The sequence below is a fragment of the Molothrus aeneus genome, chromosome 31 (genome assembly GCF_037042795.1).
Source record: "Molothrus aeneus isolate 106 chromosome 31, BPBGC_Maene_1.0, whole genome shotgun sequence".
In the NCBI taxonomy this organism is placed as follows: domain Eukaryota; kingdom Metazoa; phylum Chordata; class Aves; order Passeriformes; family Icteridae; genus Molothrus; species Molothrus aeneus.
Window position 1 is genome coordinate 2,179,608 of NC_089676.1, and position 14,725 is coordinate 2,194,332.

General features: G+C 55.7%; 1 protein-coding gene across 2 annotated transcripts; it reads left to right on the forward strand.

The window, feature by feature from the left end:
* The first annotated feature begins 175 nt into the window (after positions 1–175).
* Positions 176–14,588, forward strand: RPRD2 (regulation of nuclear pre-mRNA domain containing 2). 2 transcript variants are annotated; one of them, XM_066568236.1, is made up of 11 exons: positions 176–401; positions 4,632–4,761; positions 5,006–5,106; positions 6,166–6,240; positions 7,474–7,526; positions 8,001–8,127; positions 8,501–8,676; positions 9,289–9,574; positions 9,828–10,103; positions 10,291–10,494; positions 11,051–14,588. In XM_066568236.1, the coding sequence occupies exons 1-11, from the start codon at positions 176–178 to the stop codon at positions 13,705–13,707; spliced, it is 4,311 nt and encodes a 1,436-aa protein (XP_066424333.1). In that variant the 3' UTR covers positions 13,708–14,588. The 2 variants fall into 2 exon arrangements, with proteins under 2 accessions (XP_066424333.1, XP_066424334.1); XM_066568237.1 differs by lacking the exon at positions 6,166–6,240.
* Positions 14,589–14,725: the final 137 nt, after the last annotated feature.

Below are 14,725 nucleotides of genomic sequence, written 5' to 3' on the forward strand. Positions count from 1 at the left end.
CCGCCTCTTGCACCCGCCCGGGCCGAGCCTTTCCCCCCACCCCAGGCCGGGACCGCCTCGCACCGCCCGAGCACCCCCCGGGCCCCCTCGATCTCCTCGGGCCCCCCCTCCCTGGGCCCCGTGAGGCGCCGCCCCGCCGCCCCCCGCGCGGCCCGGCCGCGAGCAGCGCGGGAAGATGGCGGCGGGCGGCGGAGGCGGCGGCCGGGCCTCCTCGTCCTCCTCCTCCTCCTCGGCCGCCGCCGCCTCGTCCGCGGCCGGCGCGCTCGAGGCCTCGCTCGACAGGAAGCTGCAGGCGGTGACCAACACGATGGAGTCGATCCAGGGCCTCTCCTCGTGGTGCCTGGAGAACAAGCGGCACCACAGCACCATCGTGTACCACTGGATGAAGTGGCTGCGCCGCTGTGAGTGCGGGGCCGGGGGGCGGCCGGGGCGGAACGGGGCCCCGCCATCGGCGGCGAGCCCGCAGCGGGCACTCGGGGACCGGCGGCGGGGCAGGGTCGGGCTCGTCGTTGGGTTGGAAAGGTTTAAAGCCCGTCCAGTGCCATGGGCAGGGACGCTTTCCGCTAGCCCGGGTTGTTCCAAGCCTGGCCTTGGACCCTTGCAGGGATAGGGCAGGCACGGCTGTTCTCTGCTACCTGTGCCGGGGCCTCAGCAGCCTCACAGGCAAGAATTCCTTCCTGACACCTCTCCTAAATCTGTCCCTTTTACTTTGAAAATGTTCCCTCTTGTCGCGTGTGCATCACCTTGTCATCCTTGGAGGAACACAACGTGCTGGTGTGCACCTCAGTGGTGGCACCTTTGTGCTCCTGAATCCACGATCTCCCAAAGCAGCACTTTGGGGGCTCAGGGAGCTGTTTCTGTGCCTGGAGCAGCCCGGGGTGGGCATGGAGAGTCCGGGTGCCAGTTCTGGGCTTTGCAGTGCCCATCAGGATGTGTCCCTGACCTGGAGGGCTCAGCACAGCAGTGTTATCTCCGCTGCTGTGGGAAGGTTGGACTCTTCTTGTGGGAGTTCAAGGAAGCTTTGCTTGGCAGGAACGTGGAGATAACATTCCCATCCCAAAGTGTCGGTCTGCTGTGTGCTGAACCTTTTGGAAAATTTGGGAGAGTTGGGGTTCACTCTCAAGGCACCACTGCAGAATGCAGGAGATCCTCTTTCCCCAGAGTTTGATCTGTTTTGTCTGTACTCCGTGGAATTAGGAGAGGAAGGTGAGAGCTTTGGAGGAAATGCCCTGGGTCCTCAAGCCTTGCTGTCACTGCCACCTCTCCTGGAAATCCTCCTTCCTTGGCACTGTGGCACCATCCTTGGGGCTTCCTTCATCCTTCATCGTCCTTCCCCTTCTGCTCCAAGTGCATGCCCCTGAAGAAAATCCAGCCCATCTCTCCTTGGGATGTGCCAGCTCCTCTGGACGTGGCTTTCTCACAGTTGTCCTGGCTCTGCTGAGGCCCTCAGTGCTCTCCCATCCCTCCTTCCCCCTTCCCAAGCTCATCAAAAGCCACTGAACTGTTCCCACCTGCAGGTCCTCCATGCCCCGTTTCTGCCCCAGCTCCTGCCCCGAGCCCTTGGCCCCAGCCTGGAATTTTTGTTGGGTTTTATGGGATTCTTTCAAGGTTTCCCTTCACAGCCCTTGTGAGGATCTCACCTCCACACCCCTCCTTTTGTCCATGTCCCTCCTTCACCATCTTATCCTGCTCACCCAGTCCTTGACAGCAGCTGTGATGCTGCCATGCCCTGACCCCTGATTCTTTGGTTATTCCCTGCTTCCTTAGGGGTTTTTTCCCTGCTTTTCCCTTCATCCTCTGCCCCAAGGACCTCACAGTTCTCTCTGTGGGAAGTCCCTGTCCCAGCCACAGCAAATACAGGTGGCTCTGAGTTCATTTCTGAGCATTTAAATCTTTTAACTCCAAAGCTCTTAGCAACACATCAAATCCCCCTGGTGAGGGGTTCCTGGAGCACAGAATTGTGTATTTTCAGGAAAACCAGGGTTGGTGCTATTTGCAGTGTTGCTGTTGTTTTAGCATCTTGCTTCTTCTGATCCATGCTGGTCAGAGCTTCCCAACAGGAATGTTCCTGCAAGGACATCCTTCTGTATCTTCACCTGTGGGAAATTCCTGATGGGAACCCGAGTGTCCCTGCAGGAGGGTTCGGTCAGAGGGTTTAAGTGTGAGTTAAACACACCCTTAGGCTCTGAAATGCCATTTTTGTCGGTGCCATTGTGCCTGATTTGGAATGGGCTCAGCTCTGCCCTTTCCTTTTTGCCCACGTTTCCTCACTGCTTTAAGCTGAGAGGAGCTGTTCACCCATTGCATCTTGGAACCAGAAACACTTGGTTTTCTCTGTGGATCACGTCCACAGCCTTCCTCTGGACCCAGCATTCCTCCTGTATGATGTGGGTGTATCTTGGTTTATAACCTGTGGCTCTGCCTTTGCTCTGGACAAGTGGTGCTCTGCATGGTCAGCATCAGCCTGGAGCCCTGCTCCAGACTTCCTTCTGCTGTGTAGATGCTGGATCATTTAAATCCAAGGTTTAGACTTCTTTGAATCAAAGGTTTAAAATTCTTTGCAATCTATTTTATGTTATTAAGATGTGGAATCATTGCTGTCTGCTGGTGAAATGTCTCTGGGATGGAGGGTGAGCAGCAGGAGAATTGCTGGGTTCAACTAAATCACAGGAGCCCCATTCCAGTGGGATGATGATCTGAGAGATTATTGAGGCTGGCATTTTGGGGAAAGCTGGCTGCAGATTGTTTTGGAGCACCAGGCAGAGTGCAGCCCTGCTCCAGCTGAATTCCCAGCCCTCAGGGCAGAGCAGAGCACTGTGGGCTCCAGAAAACCCATCTCAGCCTGTCCTGTCAGCATGTTCAGGGCACAGGTTGTGAGCAACAGGTTCTGCTCACAAATCCTTGGCTTGCTGAGTCTGTGCTGGAAAAGCTTTTCCTGGGATGTGGGAGCTGGGGCTCTGTGAGGTGACAGTGGCCAGAGGAGCAGGACCAGGGATAAAAACTCCTCCATGAGGTGACAGTGGCCAGAGGAGCAGGATCTGGGGCAAAATCTCCTCCTGGGATGTGGAAGTTGGGGCTCTGTGAGGTGGCCATGGCCACAGGAGCAGGGTCAGGGACAAAATCTCCTCCTGGGATGTGGGAGCTGGGGCTCCGTGTGGGATTGGGGGTCAGCAGCTGCTGGCAGTGGCTCTCAGGCCTTTGCTGTGTGTCCTGGGGCAGGGACGGGGCTTTAGGAGCAGGGACGGGGCTTTAGGAGCAGGGACGGGGCTTTAGGAGCAGGGACGGGGCTTTAGGAGCAGGCACAGGGCTTGAGGAGCAGGGATGGGGCTTTAGGAGCAGGCACAGGGCTTTAGGAGCAGGGACGGGGCTTTAGGAGCAGGGACGGGGCTTTAGGAGCAGGGACGGGGCTTTAGGAGCAGGCACAGGGCTTTAGGAGCAGGGACAGGGCTTTAGGAGCAGGCACGGGGCTTTAGGAGCAGGGACAGGGCTTTAGGAGCAGGCACGGGGCTTTAGGAGCAGGGACAGGGCTTTAGGAGCAGGGACAGCACTTTAGGAGCAGGCACAGGGCTATAGGAGCAGGGACAGCACTTTAGGAGCAGGGACGGGGCTTTAGGAGCAGGGAAGGGGCTTTAGGAGCAGGCACAGGGCTTTAGGAGCAGGGACAGGGCTTTAGGAGCAGGGACAGGGCTTTAGGAGCAGGGACAGGGCTTTAGGAGCAGGGGCTCCCCGAGGGCTCTGTCCCTGTGCCCTTCCTGACCCCAGTCTGGAGTGATGCTCGAGGGCGCAGTGCCAGGAGAGCCCAGTGCTGCTGGCAGGGGCTCAGAGAGGCTTAAGGACATCAACCTCTGCCAGGAGAACCCATCCCAGCTAAGCCTTTTCCTGTGTCCTCAGCTCTGCTTGCCCTCAGAGGAGGAGCTTCTGTGCAGGATCTTCCTTTTGAACTTTGTGAGCCTCATGCTGGGAGGGCGTTCCAGAAACAGGAATTTTTCTGCTGGGAGCTTTTTCAGGTTGTGAGCGAGGGGTGAGCTCCTCACCCAGGGCTCTGGGCCAGGAAGGATGCTGAGCTTCCTGAGAGGAATCCTGCAGACCAGGAGAGCTGCAAGGTGCAGCCGTGCTGTGGGAATTTGTTCTGCCAAGGTAGGGCCAGCTGGAAAATGAAGCAGGATAAGAGAATTGAGGGATCCCTAGATAAAAAGTGATTCTGGTTGCAGCCAGGGGCGACATGGGCAGGTGAGAGGTGACAACCCAGTGAGGTAACACCATCTCTTGGCACTGTTCCTCCAGTTTAATCCTTGGCAGTGTCCTTTAGTGAAATGAAGGAGCTCGTTACCATCATTTGCATGTGAATGAGTTTCCTAAGTTTACCCACCCACCCCTGAGGGAAGGGATTTGATGAAGTAACTCAGTTCGGAGCTTTTGAACCTCAGGAGGGTCAGAGGAGCAAGCACAGCTGGAGGAATCTGAAAATCATTTGTAAATTAAAGATGTCCTCTCTAGTCCTCAGGGGTTTGCCTGCTGGGCTTTGGAAACCCTGAAACTTTCCCAAAAGCAGCGCTGAACTACTGGGGTCAAGGTGTGGCTGTTGTGGTGCCTGTGTCTGATGCTGACTCTCGATTTTCTTTTGTCCTCAGCTGCTTTTCCTCACCGCCTGAACCTTTTTTACTTGGCCAATGATGTCATACAGAACTGCAAGAGGAAAAATGCCATTGTTTTTCGGGACACCTTTGCAGAGGTGCTCCCTGAGGCTGCTTCATTAGTGAAGTGAGTAATGAATGAGCTAACGGGCTCTTGGGAGGCTGAGGGTCTCTAAAAGGGGGAATTTTTCTTCTGACATCTCCAACTCTCTACGAACATCAGCAGAACTTCCAAGGATTCTGTTGGAACAGCCATGTGTGGGCATGAGCAGGGTTTTAATTTGCACAGAGGGTTGGTTAGGGTCAAATTATCCAATATAACCTCACAGCAATGTCCTGCAGCCAGGGGGTAAAGAACTCTTCTCTTCCAGGGACCCATCAGTCTCCAAATCCATCGAAAGAATCTTCAAAATCTGGGAGGACAGAAACGTGTACCCTGAGGAAACCATTTTGGCACTGAAAGAAGCACTGAGTAAGTTCCTTACCCCTTGCATTTCTCACCTTACAAACTGCCCCGTGAGCTCACTGAAGCTGTAGAGACAGTTTGGGGTCACTGAGGGGAGCGAGAGGGGCGTTTGCACCTGGCACAGGCTGTAACACAACCAAGTGTGGGACGTGGGCGGCGCTGGATTCTCCTGCTTTACCTCTTTTGTACCTTTCTTAAGGCAGCTGTGAACTCTTGCACACGAGCTGGAACTGCTCCAGCAGAGAGCAAACAGGACCTGAGGCTGAAATGATCCAACCCATCCCGAGCAGGGTGCTCTGGCTCTACCTCCTTGTGCTGTTCGTTCATAGTCTGGTTTAACTGATGGTGTTTGTGGGGTAGGAAGAGGCAGGAGCAAAGCTGGAGGGTGAAGAATCCTCAAGTCCTTAGGGGAGAAACGAGTGGAGTTGGTTAAAACCAGGAATTAGCAGTGGAAATCAGTCCAGCTTTTGGCTTTCCTCCCCTCATGAAGAGCTGCAGGTGCTCAGGAAGCCCTCAGGTGTGCTCTGAGGGTCAGTGGCCATCACAGCAAGAGGAGTGTGGTGTCTTGGGTCGGGCTGTGGCACGAGGACAGGCTTGAGCTGGGTGTTGCATGCTGAGAAGTGACCTTTGTGCTTTTTGCTCTGAAATGGCTCATTTCTGGGACTTGAAAACAGGTCTGTGAGGTTCCAGCTAAATCAGGTATTGTGGCTGCTTTCCCAATGAGCAGCACTTGTCTGTTTGATTCCATTACAGCCTTCCTAAAGAGTTTCCTTTTTAGATTTCCATGTGTTTTCCCTTTTTACTGTGACTTTTTTTTTTGAACTGCCTTAGTGTAAGGGCAAACAGAAACTTGATTTAAAAATGGCAGACCACCCCCAGGTTGCTGCATTCCTGAGTAAACTGAGGTTCTCTTGGGCATCCAGCAGCTCCTCTAAGGAAGTTGGTCGAGGTATTTTAAAACAAATTTCTGTTCACTCTTTCACCGTGCAACTGTATGGCACCAAAAACCAGATTTTGACAGGAATCCCATAATGCCAGACTGCCAAAAATGAAATGTTTTTCCAGGTACCACTTTCAAAACTCAGAAGCAGCTGAAAGAGTCTCTGAACAAACCGAATAAGCCGTGGAAGAAATCACAAAGTAAGGAACCACTGTGAACTCTGTGCACTAATGCAGAAATTGGCTGCTCAAGGAGCAGAAGGGCTGAGCCCAGCGTGGGCTGAGCCAGCTGAGCCTGCAGGCTCACAAGGGCCCCAGGACGTGCACACCAAGGAGGTGTTGGTAGAAAAAAGGCTTTGGAAAGAAAAGGAGTGAGGCAAAAATAAGATACGAGAGCAGAGGTTGTGGACAGGAGAGGAAGGAGCTGGTGGAACCTCTTGGAAGCTGGTCAGAGATGGAGGGAAGACAGAGAGGAGGAGGAGGAGGAGATGGACATTCCCTTCATGCTCAGGAACTGCCCCAGCAGGCTGGGCTGGGAGGAGGAACCTGGAGCTGGCAGTGCAGGGACAGGCTGTGACACGTGACAGTGCAGAGCCCAGACCAGCAGGAGAGAATTTACTATAACAGAGTGACTTTAATGCTCTCACGTTGCACCCACACCCCGAGTGGTCCCCACAGAGCTGGTGACACGTCAGGTGTGACGTGTGGGACATCAGCAGGTGTGATGTGTGACCTGTGGGACATCAGGTGGTGACAGCAGAAGATGAAAAGAGTTGGGAGTGTTTATTCCTGGCCTTAACAAACCAGAAGCTGCTTTCCCAGGCAGAACTGGGCTGTGTCCAGCGTGGATGGAGGGTTTAGTGCTTTGCTTCTCATCAGCTCGTTTCTTCTTTCCTGTTTCTCCTGTTTTGCCCAGAACCTGATGGATTCAGTCTCTTGCCAGCAGGATTCATCCCCCCCACCCTGTAGCCAGGTGTGAGAGTTGTTAAAGCTCTGAGCATGGCCAGGCCTAGGAAGTGCCCTAGGGAAGCTCTGCCCACAGGAAACCTGGGCTCCGTGGCAGCTCCAGGTCTGGCACTTTGGGAATAAAATTCCCTTCCTTGCAGAGAGCTGGAGCTCCTTGGATGAAGCTGTTAGATTGACCTTGCAGGGACTTGTCTTCCTGAGGAAAAGGTGTGCCCAGGAAGGGTTCAGAGCATGTTAAACAGCAGCAGTGTCACTTGTTGAGCTCAGTCCCAATCCAGCTGTGCCTGTCCATGTCCCCGTGAGTGCCAGGAGCCTGGAGCACTGAGGGACACCTGCATGGAGGGGAGGATGTGATGGGTAACACATGAAATTATCTTCAAATATCCTTTATTAGGCTGCCTTTTGTGGCTGACTTTCCACGGGCAGGCAGTTCCTTCATTTCTTCACGATTTCTCTTTTTCCCCACAGCCTCCACCAACCCCAAAGCTGCTCTGAAGTCCAAGATTGTTGCTGAATTCCGAGTAAGTCTGTGAGTGGAAGTGACCCATGGCACTGACCCCCGCCTTGGGGTTTGCATGTGGGGTGACCCCAGGCCCAAGAGCCACCTGTACCATTGGGGCTGACACGGGGAAGGGTCTGGGCAAGCTCAGAAGATCCTTGTGAAGAGGAGTTTGAGGTGGCTGAGGAGTTGGTGGCGAGAAATTGGTCTAAATTCAGTCCCCTGACAGAGTGGGACGTATTCATGGCACCTGTAGGGTGAAATGGGGAGTAAATAAAACAGACCTGTGCCCTGCTCATAGCCAGGAGATTTGTGGAATTGTAGCTCCTGCCTGGGCCCAGGTTTTGCTCATTGTGAAATTTGAGGTTAAAAATCACAGGCTCCACGTGGTTCCTGGGTTAGCTCTCCCTTGGAAGCAGTCTGGAACCAGGGCAGAGGCAGGGCTCCTCTTCCCTGCAATGTGATGAGGAAGCTTCTCCTGTTTGCTTTTTTCCAGCCCCAGTCCCTCATTGATGAGCTGCTGTTGTACAAACGCTCAGAGGATCAGATAGAGCTGAAGGAGAAGCAGCTTTCCACTATGAGGGTGGATGTCTGCAGCACTGAGACACTCAAGTGCTTGAAAGGTAAAGCCCTGAGGGCACTGAAGGTGTTGTGGGAGCTCCTCAGTTCTGTCAAGATTGGGAAGTGCCAGAATTTATGTCTGGAAAATGCCAGAATTTCAGAGTGAGGTTCAGAACCAGCAATCAGGAGCCAAAAATTTTGGTTAGGTGGAATTTCTGTGGAAATTCTCAGGTGCAGAACTCAGACCAAGCAAATGACTGTCTGAGAACCAAAACTCTGCCAGCAACCAGGCCCTGGTCATCCCTTGCCAGATCCCAGTGCATGACCAGGGTGGTCTGGGACTGTGCAGCTCCACTGTCCCAATATCCTGGGTGCTGCCGTCGAGGCCACGCTTCTGTGGTTTGCCTCATTCCCGTGGTGTTCATCTCCCTGCAGATAAAACAGGAGGGAAGAAGTTCTCCAAGGAGTTTGAAGAAGCAAGTTCAAAGCTGGAGGAATTTGTCAATGGTTTGGACAAGCAGGTGAAGAACGGCCCCTCGCTCACCGAGGCGCTGGAGAACGCTGGGATTTTCTATGAGGCACAGTACAAAGAAGTCAAGGTGGTGGCAAATGTAAGTGTGACTTTCCTGGATCCTCCACAGGTGGAACAGCACCTCAGAGCCTGGAAAATGCCTCATCTCTCCACTATTCCCAAATAACAAAGTTTGTTGGGTTGGTTTAAGGGTGGTTTCCACAGAGAGCGGAATGGAGGCTTTGGGTAAGACGAGGATGTGCTCTCAAAATGCAGCAGTTGGAAGCTCAGTTTGTGTGTGTTGCTGGAATGTTGGATACCCTCTAGATTCCTAAACAGGGCAAAATTACAGTTAGTGTGACAAATCCTGAATCCTGGAAACTGGGGATTTATGTGAGAACTCAAATAAAGGACAGTAGTAAAGTGTCATAAAAACAACCAACACCATCCAGAACCTGCCAAAAGCCCCAGATGGGCAGAACACATTTGTTAAAATACGGGGGGTTATGAAAATTGTTTTAAGTCAGTGGAAAAAGGTTTTATCCTCCCCAGTTTTTGTGGTTGTTGCCCTGTGAGTCCCATGGAGAAGCTGTGTTCTTACCACCGCAGGGTCCAGGGATTTGGAATCGGTTTTTTTCAGGCTTTGTGTTGCTTCCTTAAGGAAATGACTGAGGCATGAAAGATCCCCAGTCCAGTGTCCTTCCTTCCTTAGGCCTATAAAACATTTGCTAACCGCGTCAGCAACCTGAAGAAAAAGCTGGACCAGCTGAAAGCAACCCTTCCTGATCCCGAGGAGTCTCCTGTCCCTTCTCCCAGCATGGATGCTCCATCTCCAACGGGCTCTGAGTCCCCTTTCCAGGGCATGGGCGAGGAGAACAGCACCCGCTCTCCAGCAGCCGGAGCACGCAAGATGGTTTCTCCAGAACCTGCCACAGATAACCGGGATGTGGAGGACATGGAGCTGTCTGATGTGGAGGATGACACGTCTAAAATCATCGGTATGTGATTGTGCTGTGGGAATTAAAGGAGGAAACCAGCCTTTTCCAGCTTCATTTGAGATGTGGAGGAGGCACAGAGCTGGGGTTTGAATCTCCTGGCAGGGAAGTCCCAGTCCCACTGTGATCATTTCCATCTCCCAGAACACTTACCAGAGATGTTTCTACATCTCTGGGAATCAGAATTGATATTCCCTGAGTCTTTTTAGGGGGACTGAGTGACCTTTCTGCTTTTGTTTTCCCCTCTCTGCTGCAGTGGAGGAGAGGAAGGACAAGCAGGCTGCTCCAGCCCCGGCCCCTGCCAAGACTGAGAGCGTCCCCAAAGCGGTGCCATCGGCTGCTGCGGCTGCCACGGCCTCGGGGACAGCGGCCACACCAGCCCCAGCTCCTCCAACACCCCCAGCTCCAAAGGTGGTGAGCACGGCTCCCATCCCTCTGGCACCAGCACTTGCCTTACCCAACCTGGCCAACGTGGACCTGGCCAAGATCAGCTCCATCCTGAGCAGTCTGACGTCGGTGATGAAGAGCACGGGTGAGTGCTGAGCTGGGCTGTGGGCACTAACGGAGCTGGGTGATCATTTAAACCTTTCATTATCTCAAAATAAACACGAGGGAGTTACTGCTCTCAGAGGTCTGGTCGGCTCTGTGTGCCCGTGGGGAACCTGAGTCACTTGTGTTGCCAGAGCAGCTCAGGTGAGTGGTGTGTGCTCCTGCCCCAGGTGTGAGTCCCGCCTCGAGACCTTCGCCAGGGACCCCGACCAGCCCCTCAGCTCTCACCAGTGGCCTGAAGACTCCTGTCCTGGGAACCCCATCTGCTCCTTCCAATCCATTAGCAAATATTCTCTCCAAAGTTGAGATAACTCCAGAAAGCATTTTGTCAGCACTCTCCAAAACCCAGACTCAGACGGCGCCAGCGCTGCAAGGTACTGGGGTGGGTGCTGGGGGAGGGCTGGCAGGTGTCTGAGGGCAGTGGCCAGGCTGAAACGTGCTGCTCTGCTTGTCCTAAAGGGAGATCAGAGGGAGGAAAGCTCCATTGGAATGTTTTACGTCTCTGGCACGTGTGCATGGTCTTTCTCAGGTGGCTCAGGTGTCACGGACCAGTGGCATTTGTCACTTCCCTGTACTTCGTGCTTGTGCTGTGGCTCAATCACACGTATCTGGAACATTCCCTGAGCAGAACAGGAGACCAAGAGCTTGTGCTCCTGCTCTGGCACCTTGCCACGGTCACCTGGCCAGCAGGGCAGGTTTCCCCACTCCTGGCTGCAGACCAGGATGAGTTCTTACCCACCTGACTCGATGGTGTAATTTTATATTTGTACATCAATCCAAGCCTCTGGCAAAATGTTGCACCTCACCGGGTGCAGCAAAATCCAATCCTCTTCATGGCTGGAGAGTGGGGGGGCGTAAAGTGCCAGTTTAGGAGGCTTGGGGTGATTTGCCCCTGCCCTCAGTACCTGATGCAGCAGTTCTGTTTTCCAGGGCTGTCGTCCTTGCTGCAGAGCGTGGCTGGAAACACTGTTCAGTCAGGAGAACCTGCCTCACAGAGCACCTCGGCATCGCCAGCCAACACAACCGTGCCGTGCTTGAAGGGGAGGAGTGTTCCTTCCAATCCACAGTCCTTTATAGCCAAAAGTTTTGGTTATTCTCCAAACTCAACCACCGCGGAGGTTTCCTCCACTTCAGTCAATAAGGCTCCAGTCGGACATACCCCAGCACTGTCAAGCTCTGGCTTTAAGCCACCAACTAATTCCCTGGGATTTTCCAGTTCCCACCCTACCAGTCCTTCCTCCCTTTTGCCAACAGAAACCTCACTGGGCCAACCCTCCGAAATTTCAAAAGCCAAGCTGGAATCAGAACCCCCTTCTCCCAGCTTGGAGATGAAGATACACAATTTCCTGAAGGGAAATCCTGGCTTCAGTGGCCTGAACTTGAATATTCCCATCCTCAGCAGCTTGGGGTCCAGCATGGCAACGGAGAGTCACAGCTCTGACTTCCAGCGTGGTCCCACCAGCACTTCCATGGACAATGTGGACGGGACTCCGGTGCGCGACGAGCGCAGCGGGACGCCCACCCAGGACGAGATGATGGACAAGCCAACGTCGAGCAGCGTCGACACGATCTCCCTGCTGTCAAAAATCATGAGCCCCGGTTCTTCAACTCCCAGCAGCACAAGGTCTCCTCTGCAGGGTCGGGATGATGGATATTCCCAAGAACTTCCCAGTTCCGTGCACGGCTACCGGCCCTTCGGCCTTGGCAGGGAGTCCCCGGCCAGCCTGTACAAGCCAGCTGTGGACAGCAGGGAGATGCCCTCCTCTTTGATGGACTCCTCCCAGGAGAAGTTTTACCCAGATACATCTTTCCAAGAAGACGAGGATTACCGCGACTTCGACTACTCCGGGCCGCCGCCCTCGGCCATGCTGAACCTGGAGAAGAAGCCGGTCAAGTCTATCCTGAAATCGAGTAAACTCCCCGATTCTGCAGAGTACCAGCCGGTGCTGCCCAGCTACGGGCAGCGGTCGCAGGAGTTTGGTGTGAAGCCATCCTTCCCCCCGGCCATGAGGTCTCTCCTGGATCAGAGTGAGAGCTGCGACCCGCTGGCCTCGTCCCCAGGGATGTTTGGGAGCTACGGCCGCAGGGGGAAGGACTCGGCCTCGGATGGGTCCCCATCGCCCAGCAAGAACGACGTGTTCTTCACACCAGACTCCAACCACAGCAGCCTGCCCAAGCCCGGCCTCCCGCAGAAGCAATACTCGGACTCGCCCCACGCGCTTCCCCACCGCTCCTCGCTCTTCTCCCCCCAGAACGCCCTCCCCAGCCCCGCCAGCCGAGCGCCCGCGGCGGGTGGGGACAAACCCTTGGGTTCCTCCATCTCCGCCACCTCCACCATCGAGTTCAAGAACATGCTCAAAAACGCCTCCCGGAAACCCTCCGAGGAGAAGCATTTTGGGCAGATTCCCAAAAGCGGCTCCGGCGAGGTGGGGAGTTTATCCGGGGCTGCCAAGGGCGAGCCGCAGCCGCCGGAGGAGCACTACCGCATCGAGACCCGCGTCTCCTCCTCCTGCCTGGACCTGCCCGACAGCACCGAGGAGAAGGGGGCTCCCATCGAGACGCTGGGCTACCACAACGCCTCGAGCCGGGGCATGTCGGGGGAGCCCATCCAGACCGTGGAGTCCATTCGGGTGCTGGGCAAGGGCAGCCGGGGCCACGGGCGCGAGGGGAGCCGGGCGGGCTGGTTCGAGCTGAGCAGCGGCGGGAGCGCCTTCGACAACGGCCCCTCGGGCTCCTCGGAGCTGCCGGGCATGGGCGGCTTCCCGGCGCCCTACAAGGAGCACGTGCCGCCCTTCCCGGAGAGCGTCAACAACTTCCGAACGAACAACTTCAGCTCCGCCTTCGAGCACCGCCTGCCGCCGCCGCCCCTCGCTCCGCCTCCCCTGGAGCACGGGAACCCCTTCCCGCGGGAGCCGGTGGGGCCGCCCGCCGTGCCCCCGCCCGCTCCCGCCAAGGACCACGGCGGCCTCTTCCCGAGGGATCACCCGGTCCCTCCCCGCATGCCGTCGGTGGATCACGCCAACCCCTTCTCCAAGGAAACGCCCGCGCCGCTCCCGCTGCCCCACGGCGTCCCCCCGCCCCCTTCGGTGGAGCACGCGGGGGTCCCGTTCCCCACGCCCCCGCCGCCCCCGGTGCCCGGGGATCACGCCGGGGTCCCGTTCCCCGCGCAGCCGCCGCCGGCCGGGGAGCACGGCGGGGTCCCGTTCCCCGCGCCGCCCCCGCTGGAGCACGGCGCCGGCGCTTTCCCCAAGGAGCACGGTACGATGCAAGGGACGCTGAAGGAGCACTTCGGGGGGGCACAGCCGCGGGAGCCCCTGCCCCGCTCCCGGGACCCCGCGGGGCCCGCGCCGCTGCCCCGGGAGCAGCTGGGGGGCGCCGCGCGCGGGCTGGGCCCCCCCGGGCACCGGGAGCCCTCCGGGGGCCGCGGCTCCGTCCTGCTCCGCACGCCCCGCGCCGAGTTCCGCCCGCGGGAGCCCTTCGGCGGCAGAGACCCCTTCCAGAGCCTGAAGCGGCCGCGGCCACCCTTCGGCAGAGGGGGGGCTCCCTTCTTCACCCCTAAGCGCCCCTTCTTCCCTCCCCGGTACTGATGCGGCTCCCGGGGCTGCCATTTCTTTTTTTTTTTTTTTTTTTTCCTCTTTTTTTTTCTTTTAATTTTTTTTTCTTTTTTTCCTTCCCTCAACGATTCCTGTAACCTTCTCCTAAATTAAATGTTCTGTACTTTTCGGTTGGTTCTAGCCCCAGCCTCCCCTCCCCGTCCCCCGCCCGCCCCCAGCATTGGGTGAGACAAGAAAACAAGACACAAAACTGATGTTTTAATGAGAAGAAGACACGTTGCTGTTAAATAAAACCTTCGGTAGTAGTTGAAAGAGTTAAGACAAAAAAAAAAAATTAAAAAAAGGAAAAACTCTGAAAGCTTCGAGAGGAGCGCTGAGTGGTGTTGGGGTGTTGGTTTCCAGCCGATCCCCAAATTGCTGCTGCAGGGAGGAGGGGAGACCCCCCCGCCCTGTTCCTCCTGTCTGCCCAAAGCACCAAAACAAGGCAAAAAAAAAGGGTCGAGGAACCCACCCAAACCCACCTTGGAGCTCCATGGGACTGGCAGCAAGAAGGCCCAAGCCTGTCCCTCCTGCTTGGGAAGACTGTGGTTGGGTTTGGGTTCATTTGGGGATCTTTGGATTTTTTGTTTTGTTTTGTTTTTCCCCCCGGGATCACTGTTGACTTTCTACGTGTGTGTATATAGCAATCACTTTTTAATTCCCTCCGGGATCGTTCACCACACGCAGCCGGAGCCCGGCGGGGGCTCAGAGGGGTCCCCCCCTTACACCCAGAGCCGCCCCCGCGGCTTTTATATGAAGTTGGGATTTTATGTGATTTTATTTTAATTATTTTTTGTTGGTTTTTAGTTGCCTCCATCGTACCTGTTGGATACCGGTGTGGGCTTCAGGATCTGCATAAAAACTACCAAACCACCCTTGGCGGGTCCGTTCTTTCTCGCGTTCATCCCCGGTTTGAGGGGTCCGTGTAGCTCCTTCTTCCCCCCCCCGCCCTCCATGGTTTCGTCCTGTGTGCGGGGCTCCCGCACGGGCGGGCGAATCCAACGCGGCTTCC